Source organism: Drosophila sulfurigaster, chromosome 2R (genome assembly GCF_023558435.1).
Source record: "Drosophila sulfurigaster albostrigata strain 15112-1811.04 chromosome 2R, ASM2355843v2, whole genome shotgun sequence".
Taxonomy (NCBI): domain Eukaryota; kingdom Metazoa; phylum Arthropoda; class Insecta; order Diptera; family Drosophilidae; genus Drosophila; species Drosophila sulfurigaster.
This window is the reverse complement of record NC_084882.1, coordinates 14,042,006-14,051,587: the sequence shown is the minus strand read 5'-3', so window position 1 is coordinate 14,051,587 and position 9,582 is coordinate 14,042,006. Positions and strand designations below refer to the sequence as shown.

Sequence of the window (9,582 nt, the reverse complement as noted above, 5' to 3'; positions counted from 1 at the left end):
CCATAAAAGTGGCAATACAAGTAGCTGATTAGTATCCGAAATAGCATCGACAACCACTTGAACCATCTGCGCTGCTCTGCCACCAGACGTCCATCGCCTCGATTACACTCCACACGAAAAGTGATGACTCCCAGTGCGGTGGCATAGTTGCAAGCGTTGCGCAAGATCCTTGCCGTCGCCGAAGAGGCACTCAGCCTGAAGCGACTTCCGAACATGACTAAGCAGTCGATTATGTGCTATCACCATATTTATAAGACTAAAACTATTAGTTGATTGCTACTTTTGAGATACATATCTTGGGCAATTAATTTGGGTAAAAAACTGTTTGCCATATTCGCACAACTTTATCTTCTTTGGTTTATCAATATTTATTACAATGACAACACAATTAAGTGAGTTGGGCAAGCAATTAAATATGGTTTGAATTCATGTTGAGTGCAATTTGGTTCGACTGTATACCGTATTGCAATATGTAAGTGAGATATGTTACCAAGCCGGAGAGAAAAACCAATATCAGCTCGTTGGATATCTCGAACAGACCCAAGGGATTGACGCGAAACTCAAAGAAATTGAGACGATTCAAAAAGATTTCCAGCTGAAATGAAGAAAGGTGAAATTGTAGTTTAAAATTGATCGTGCTAAGAACTTTGAAATTATCGAAAAGCAATGAATTATAGAGTTCTGGCTAAACTAGAAAAGTTGATATCTCTACCAATAGTGACTGACTTATAGACAGAGGGACAGGAATAATGCGAAACTTTAAAAATTAGTTCATTAACCAATTAAATAAACAAATTTAAAGATGAATACATTTAAGAGATGAATTTCTGAAGATCCATCCAGCAAAGAAAAAGAACATTTTGTACAAAAAACAATTTATAAGTTTTCTTAGAAAATATATCATAGTAAGGACAGACGGACGATCGCACATATCTAAAGCCATTCTTTAGAAAAGCGTTTAGCAGCTAAATATTTGAAGAACTAATTAATCAAAGTAGCAAAGCAAAAGTTAAAACAAATTAAGGTTTGAATTTTCAGAAAGCGTTACTAAAAAGGTTGTGAAAGTTTTATTAAAGGATTATTCTGGTCGATCTCTTTAACTTCCGAAATCTATGTACAATAGTTTCAAATTTTCCGAATTCAATTGATAAAATTGGATACAAGTTGGAAAGCATTATCTTTTAGTCTCTGCCATCTATATTTTGAGTTACACAGAGATAAAGATAGATATTTGCCAGTTATATATAACATATAAGTATAATAATATCATCCATCTCAGAACTCACCCTCACATGCCAATCGTTGCGTTCGGTCACATAACAATTCTCCAGACTAAGCCGCTTGATGACTCTCGAGCTGCTGCTTGCCCCATGAATGGCCAGAGTGAGCAGCACCAGATCCATGAACAACTTGACCACAAGCATCATAATGCTGTAATCACGAAATCGATTGAGCATCACAAAATACGAGACCAGCGTCATGCTCAGAAATAGAAAGAGAAGTATCAGCGAAAGTGGCAGCTCAATGAGTTCCTGAAATGAGCTGCTAACCCGCTGGATCTCATTGTAGATGGCCAGACACTCGTCCAGACGATACCCGGCAGCCTTCAGCTCCCGTCGACTGGCGCACTGACCATTTGGCTGCTCCAAGCCACGCAGCTGGCGTCGCAGCTCGTGACGCACATAGTGATTCACTTGGGCATAGAGAGCTCCCACGCTGAGGAAGCCAACGAAGCAGGCATGACCAATCATCATTGCATTGATGGTAATGTACATATCACAGAGCACGGTCAGAATGTAGCTGACATCGAGTTCGTTGAACAACATGGGAAACTCGCAAGCGAGCTCATACAGCAGGCACATGGTCTTGAAGATGAGCAATCCGAGCTCACGTCGACCACCGAATTGCATGAGTTGGCAACCAGGCAGCGCTCTCACACGTCGAAAGAGTCGCAGGAAATCGTTAACGATGCGAACAATGCGTTGACCATACCAAAACTGCATCAGCATAATGACACCGGTGCAGGTGAGAAAGCCGACAAGTCGTATCCATAAAAGAACAATCATATGCGGATTGCTGGTGACACTGATGAGAGCCAGGCTCCTATAGGCAAAGTAGCCAGATATCAGAAGGCGCGATAACAGACAGAACCACTTGTAGCAGTAGCGATTCTGTGCCACCAGGGAGCCATCGTGATTGTGATTGCTCTTAATGCCAAACCAGATGAAGCCCAGAAATGTGGCATAGTTGCAGGCGTGACGCAAGAGCCACGCTGCTGCCGCTGTGGCACTCATCTTCTGCTTCATCTTCTGCTTCAGCTTCAGGTGAATGATGTTGCGATGATGTTGGCTTCCGAACATGACTAAGCGTTGAATTCCCATGGAATGTTGTGTGGCACAACCTTTTGGCTTTTGCTTGGTAATAGCATTTATAAGCAAAATATCACACACATATCACAGGCACACTACTCTGCTCACCTGTATTAGCTGATTGCTTGGTCAAGGTCAGCACTGCAGAGCCACAGAGACAGAGAGAGAGAGAGGGGAGACGAGACTCATCGATGCTTATCTGAAGGGTTCATTAAGCTAATGACGAGTTGCCATAATATTGTGATAAGCGTTCGTTGTTTGCCCTGTTCTCTTCTCTTCTTGTTCGCTTTCGAGTTCGAGTCGTTTATTCTATATTTATTTTTACCCGAATGTTTGTTTGAACTTCATAAAAGACGCAACAAGCCATATCTTTGCTTCATTCGAGTTTCTTCTTTTTTAACAATATTTGCTGTGACTAAATGAATTCAGAAATGAGAAAAATGCATAATTCAATTGAGTTTATTAATGAAATCGATGTGAGTATACTCCAAAGATTCTCTGCGATATGTGATGATATATTTAATTACTATAATTACTATATTGGTAATTAAATTGACTTCTAACTGTATTGGCTGTAATTAATGAATGATTGTTCTTTATTGGGCTTAAAACAATCTTCTTTATTTCTTTTAGTTTAGCATTTTAATGTATACAAGTTTAACTTAAATTTATATATTAAGCATTAAATAAAAAACTTAAGAATTTCTTTAAATAGTTTGTAAGTTGATTATAATTCGTTTTTTATTTTCATATTTCTACACATACTTACACTTAATGAAATGTGCAAAAAGTTGTGTTTTTATTAAATTATTGTCTGAAATTATATTTCCTGAAACTCATCACGTAAAACAAAGAAATGTAAAATATCTAATCTAATCGCAACTTAAAAATATCAAGATGTTTAAGCTGAAATATATTATAGTGTAAACTTATTCAACAGCTTCGAAAAGATCCAGACAATCCCATAATTAACCATATAACAAAGTGCTAAGGAATAGGGAAAAGAGAAGTGATGCAGTGCTCAGCATCAACTCAGCACAGCAGGAGTAATAGATCTTTATTAACCTGCCTCAATCTCATACATGGCTTGCTCATCATATCCATTAGGGTTTCTGATTCACACGCTCACGATCCTGTCCGATGTTCTGTTCCGTTCTGTTCTGTTGTTGGGCTCACGCTCTAAGCTCCCCCATGTAAATGACGCCCCCATTTTCGAGCGGTACGTGTACGTGATCTTCTGGCATATCTTTTATGCTACATCTCGACAAAACCCCCGACTACGATTTCTACTCCTACAACTACTCGAACCGAACATCGACAACGACGTCTTCGGCGACTCCTCCTAAATATGTGTGTCTGTTGCACGATTGCAAAGCAACAGAGAGATCTGAGAGATCTTTCAAGTCTGTCAGTTACGTACGTACTTCAACCTCTTCCTCTCTGCCCTTTGCGAGCCATTTGAAAAGAATTTTCACTATGTCGAGTTTTTTTTTCTCTTCGTTGTATTTTTTTTTTTAGGTAATTACAGTAACAACAACAATAATAACAAAAGTAACAATGTGAGGCCAGGGGACAACGAACGAGCACGTACATTTTCCAGCATTGTACGAAAATTGTGGGAACAATCAACGAAATGAGAACTGAAAACGAAAAGTGCTTTGCATGCCCCATGTTGTTGCTGTTGTTGTTGTCGTTGCCACAAATTGGCATGGCTTGACTTCACTCAACTCGACTCTGGGCTCTAAAATTGCGAAACAAAGGCCCAAAGAGTTGGCTTGGCTTGACTTGGCTTGGCTGAGTGACTGACTTGAAGTACGAGACTACGAGTAATGCCAGCTAAAGGAAATCATGCGAAGCGGCTGACCACAACTTGGTCAGCAGATTAGAGCACACAAATCTGGCTTCCACAGTTTCTCAGCGTGACCTCACGTACATTTTGCCAGACACGCAGCCTCTCTCTTCGAAGAAGATAGAATTCCCCAGCACTTAAAGGTGCTGAGGGGAAAGGGTTATATTCTGGCTGCAGGGTTGATTGATTTCACATTTCACAATTCAATTCGAATTCCAATTCCGTTTTGTGCCAGCGGCCTTGGCTTGCTTTTCACGCTTTTCCAGCCAATGCACTCGCCAAAAACAACCAACGAACAATCTCTGACATTAATGATGATTAATGTATAAAACGCAACGCTATTAAAATTATCTCTTATGCCCTGCCATTATTTATTTGCGATTTCTTTTCCACAGATTCCGTTTTCTTTGTGCTCTTGCAAGAAAGACACCAACAACAACAACAACAACAACGAAATATGTGATATGTTTGTGAAAGCCAAAGAAATAGGAAAAAACTACAGCCATCTCTTTTGCACTCGTGTGCTTGCTGTTTGGCTGCACAATTTTTATGGCACCAGAGCTTGACTTTACCGTTACAGCGCAAAACAAAAATGGCAACAAATCAACGAAGTCAACGCCATAAATTTGTTGTTGTTACTGTTGCTAGGGGCTTTGAATTTATTGCGGTTCCAATGCATAAAAAAAAACAACAACAAAAACAAAATACAAAACGCAGGCGAAAATGCGGCCAATGCGATGACTGTGGGTAAAGTAAATACTCACAAATGCTGCTGCTGTCTCTGTCGCACTCTATCACACGTACGCTATGGTTGTTTGCATTCGTGCGTGTGCGTGAGCAAGTGTGTGTGTGTGTGTGTGACTGCATTACGAGTGCCGACATTAAAAATCTTCAAATTGCATGCTAATAACCATAGCAGAGCAGACCTATTAAGTGGGCAAATATGTTGGACATGCTTGTTACTAAATGCATGGCATGTAATTTACTCGTATTTTACTTGACTTTTGCGAAATGCCATTCGCACAAAAATGCGCGTGTGTGCGTGTGTACATATATGTTTTTACATACTAATGGAAATATCTATGATTAAAACTCGTAATATTTTTGTACAATTGCACATACAGTAGTCGCTCGTTGTGGTAGTTTCACAATAGCGAAACGAATAGCAAAGAGGGTGACTTCAACACTGGGTGAAAGATCCACACGCTAAGCTTTTCAAACGAATTTCGAGTTTAGCAAGCCAAAAACTATAATTAAAAAAGAAAAAGCAAAATATTGCTTATGTCTAATATTATAATCTGAAACTAATTTCAATTTATCCATCCTAGAGACGAAGGTCGTATTTTTTTTGTACTCTAGCTTCCTTAATTGTATTACACATTATAAAATAAATTTAATTTAATATAAATAACTTTGTCTATTTTCGAGTTGATCAAGCCAAATACTATAATTTTAAAACAACATAATATTTATGTTATCAAACATTATTTATAATATATATAAATAACATTTGTAAAATCTTTTCTATTTTACTTATATAACAAAAAGTGAACAGTTTTTTTTTTTTAAATCTGTAAAACCTCTAACTTTGTTGAATTTCAATGCCAAAAAAGTTCTAAAATTTAAAAATAACATAATAATATTTATGTAATATTACCTTCTGAAACTATCCATCATAGAGTCGAAGGTCGTATTTTTGTAGTACTTTAACTTCCTTAATTGTATTACGTATTATAAAATAAATTTAAATTAATTGATATACAAATTAAAATAAATTAAAGATCCCACAAATTTAAATGAATAAAAAATGAAAACAACTTTGACACTTTTTATACCCGCTACCCATAATATTATAACTTTGTGCCGGCAGGAAATGTATCTACCATCTCCGACCCTATAAAGTATATATATTCTTGATCAGCGTTAACAGCCGAGACGATCTAGCCATGTCCGTCTGTCCGTCTGTGTGTCTGTCCGTCCGTCCGTATGAACACCTACAGTGGCGTGCAAGCGTTGACTTTGGGTTCGCATAAAAAGTTATTAGTAATAAATGAGTCCAAATTTTTAATTCTTTGAATATTTATTAACAAAATCTTATACAATATACCAAAAAATCAATTGGTTTATTTACGAAATAAAAACAAAAAAACTCGCATGTACTCAGTTATGCTCATTTTGAACACTTTTCAACAAACGTTTTTTTTTTAATACTTGGTCCAAAGATCGATATTTGTAATTATGATATTTATTCATTCTGGTATATTTTCTACCAAATTTGGTATTATTTATAGAATAGCTCTCCATTATACTGCTCGGCGCTGCATCTCGCGCTAGCTTGCTGGTACTGATTCGTAGAGTTCTCGATTTTTCATTATCGACCAAAAATTTTCGATCGGATTGAGATCAGGACTCTGTGCTGGCCACTCCTTTAACTTAAAATATTGTTTTGCGATCCATATTTTGAAGATTTTGGACGTGTGTTTTGGATCTCCGTCTTGTTGAAATGTGATGTCTCTCTCCTTATATGGACATTTGTCAACCAAATCGCAAATATGGGTTTGCAAAATATCTAGAAAGTCTTCCTTTTGCATAGTATCATCTATTTTCACAATTGGTCCAACGCTCCACCAAGTGGAACAGCTCCAGGCCATGACATTTCCACCTCAGTGTTTCGCAGTTCCTTGTACATGGCCTATCTGCAACGACTCTTCTGGCTAGTAGTTATGATTCCTGAAAATTTGGTTGCGATCAGATGAAAATTGTCGAAGTTATTAAAGAAATACTTTTGTATGGGCAAACACGCCTACTTACTAGGGTCTTAGTTGCTTTAGATGACAAATCTGGTATATTGTGCCGTCTATGGTATATTTTGAATGAATATCAATATAAAATATACTATTTGGTATATTTTAGTATTTTGCATATATTCTGTATATTTTGAAAAATTATCAAAATATATTTCTTTTATTCAAAATGGGTAGCGGGTATCTCACAGTCGAGTGCACTCGACTGCAGCTTTCTTACTTGTTGTTATATAATATAAGTAAAATATACAATATTGTATATAGAGAATAAATAAAATAGGTAAAATAAAGTAAAATAACATATTATTACATATTTTGAGTTTGTTTTTGAATTTAATTCTTAAAATTTAATTTAATATTAATAAATTGAACAAATTTTTTAAATATCTTTAATTCCAAGTGTATACAAATATAAAATATAGTCGAATTGAAATTTACAAATAATAATAAACAATCAAAGCTATATTCTTTTTGCATATAAAATCGTGGCTGTTGTTACTAATAAAGATAAATGATTTCATATTTATTAATTGACAATAGAATATGATAAACTCTTGGTACAATATGAGCCACTTTAATAAAGTGAAGGTTCAAAAGTTTCCATTGCATGGAGAATAGATTTTTTATGGTTTTGATTTCCGTTGCACATAGTACTTACAGATACGCAAAGTATGTGTATCTATGTTTAGGGTGCACATGTGGCAGATACAGCCATAGGCAGAGGCAGAGGCAGCATCAATCATCATCAAGCCAACGCCGCCGACATCGTCGTTTGCCTAAGGCCTGCCGGAAGTGACAGCCAATCTAATGTTAAGTGCCCACTCCACAAGCTACACATTGTGTTACAACACTGCAAAGCATTTTCTCAAATGTCTGCGGGCAACAATGTATGGCAACAACAACAACAACAACAACAGCCGCTCTGTTTGTGTAACCACAGTAAAGCTCGACTATGTTTGCTTTACATTAATTAATGCATATAAGCAATTTCTTTGTTCATACTTGCCCAACTGATTAGATTTAATAAATACTTATAATCGCACGATAATTGTTTATTTTTAAGCACAATAAATGCAATTCCATGCAGAAACGAAAACGAATCCGATTTTTTGTTGAAGTACCTACATCATAAAAAGAAAAATAAAGGCTAATAAAATCTCTTTTTATTTTTCTCTATTATTCAAATTTAACCAAGAAATAAGGTAAGAAATAAATATTGTATATTTATGCAAATTTCTTTAACTTGAAATTTTTTTTTGAAACATGAAAATATCTTCGATTTTTATGCAGTAGTGCAGTTGGAGTTATTATGGAGAATAAAAGGCTAATAAAATCTCTTCTTATTTTTCTCTATTACTCACATTTCACCAAGAAAAGAAATAAAAAATATTTATTTTATACTTATGCAAATTTCTTTAACTTTTAATTTTCATTTGAAACATGAAAATATCTTCAATGCAGTCGCTGTTATTGGTGCTTTACTGTAGCGCATTGTTTGCCCTTGCCTAGGGATCGCTTCATTTGTAAGTGGAGTTCCGCTGAATCATCGCTTTTCCATCTTATCTTCGGCGCCTCCCCGCTTTTCTTTACGTCTCCACTAAATCACGCCATCAAGTGGCTCAGCCACTCTCTCTATCTCCCCTTCTCTCCTTCATCTCTATCCCCATTCCCACAAATAGGCAAATAACAAAATGCTTTTAAATTTTTAACTTTGCGTTTGTATTTTGTTTCATTTTTTTAAGATGTTTTCTTTTTTTGTTTTTGTTGTTTTGTGTTTTTTTGTTTTTGTTTTGTTTTTTTTTGTTACTTTTTCTTTTGCTAAAAAAATACAGTAAAAAGTTTTGTTTTCATAATTTCATTGTGTTGTGTAAGTTTTACAATTTTTGTTTAGTTTCATTTAAGGAAATATGCACAGATTGTGTTTTTTTCTTTTTCTTTCTCTTCGTCTATCAATATACACAGTTCTAGTATGTATGTATGTATCTAATGTAGTGTTTGTAGTTTAAAAAATGTTGTTTTAAAGTAATTCGAATTTCTAGAATAAAGTGTGTGTGTGTGTGTGTTTGTGTTTGTTTTTGTGTTGGAATTGTACAATTAATAAGGAGGCGAAAATTTACATAAATACAAGATTTTTTCTCGATGTACTTTTGAACTGTATGTATGTGTGTGTGTGTGTGTGTAGAATTTAAAATACAATAATTTCAATTAAATTACATTTAGGAAAAAATAATAATTTAATTAATTGTTGCTTTAATTGAGATCATGACAAATTGTAAATACTTTCGGCACACGCGTGCAGCAAAAGCCAGAAACACGCTGAGAACGCTTTGAAATTGGTATTGGGTAATTGGGGGTTTGGGTTGGGGGTTTGGGGGAGGATTATCATTAGTATCTATGTATCTAATAGATGCATAGTGAGTCGAGCTAATATAATTCTTAATTTTATATTCACTAATTACAACTGTTGGCTGCATCAAGTCGCATTAATTATAATATTAAGTAATGTCATTACATTTTACGTATTGCCAATATAACTAATAATAATAAAAATAATCAAAAA

At 35.5% G+C, this 9,582-nt stretch overlaps 2 protein-coding genes across 2 annotated transcripts in view; both read right to left on the bottom strand.

The window, feature by feature from the left end:
- The window catches only part of LOC133838955 (putative gustatory receptor 93b), a 1,675-nt gene extending 1,440 nt beyond the window's left edge, over nt 1-235 (bottom strand). The window contains exon 1 of the mRNA XM_062270231.1: nt 1-235. This exon is cut by the window's left edge and continues 802 nt beyond it. Coding sequence (XP_062126215.1) covers nt 1-215 — 215 coding nt within the window. The 5' untranslated portion in view covers nt 216-235.
- Nucleotides 236-392: 157 nt separating this feature from the next.
- Nucleotides 393-3,015, bottom strand: LOC133838954 (putative gustatory receptor 93c). The gene is made up of 2 exons (XM_062270230.1): nt 1,287-3,015; nt 393-595 (listed from the first exon to the last, which is right to left on the bottom strand). The coding sequence occupies exons 1-2, from the start codon at nt 2,379-2,381 to the stop codon at nt 410-412; spliced, it is 1,281 nt and encodes a 426-aa protein (XP_062126214.1). The 5' UTR covers nt 2,382-3,015; the 3' UTR covers nt 393-409.
- Nucleotides 3,016-9,582: the final 6,567 nt, after the last annotated feature.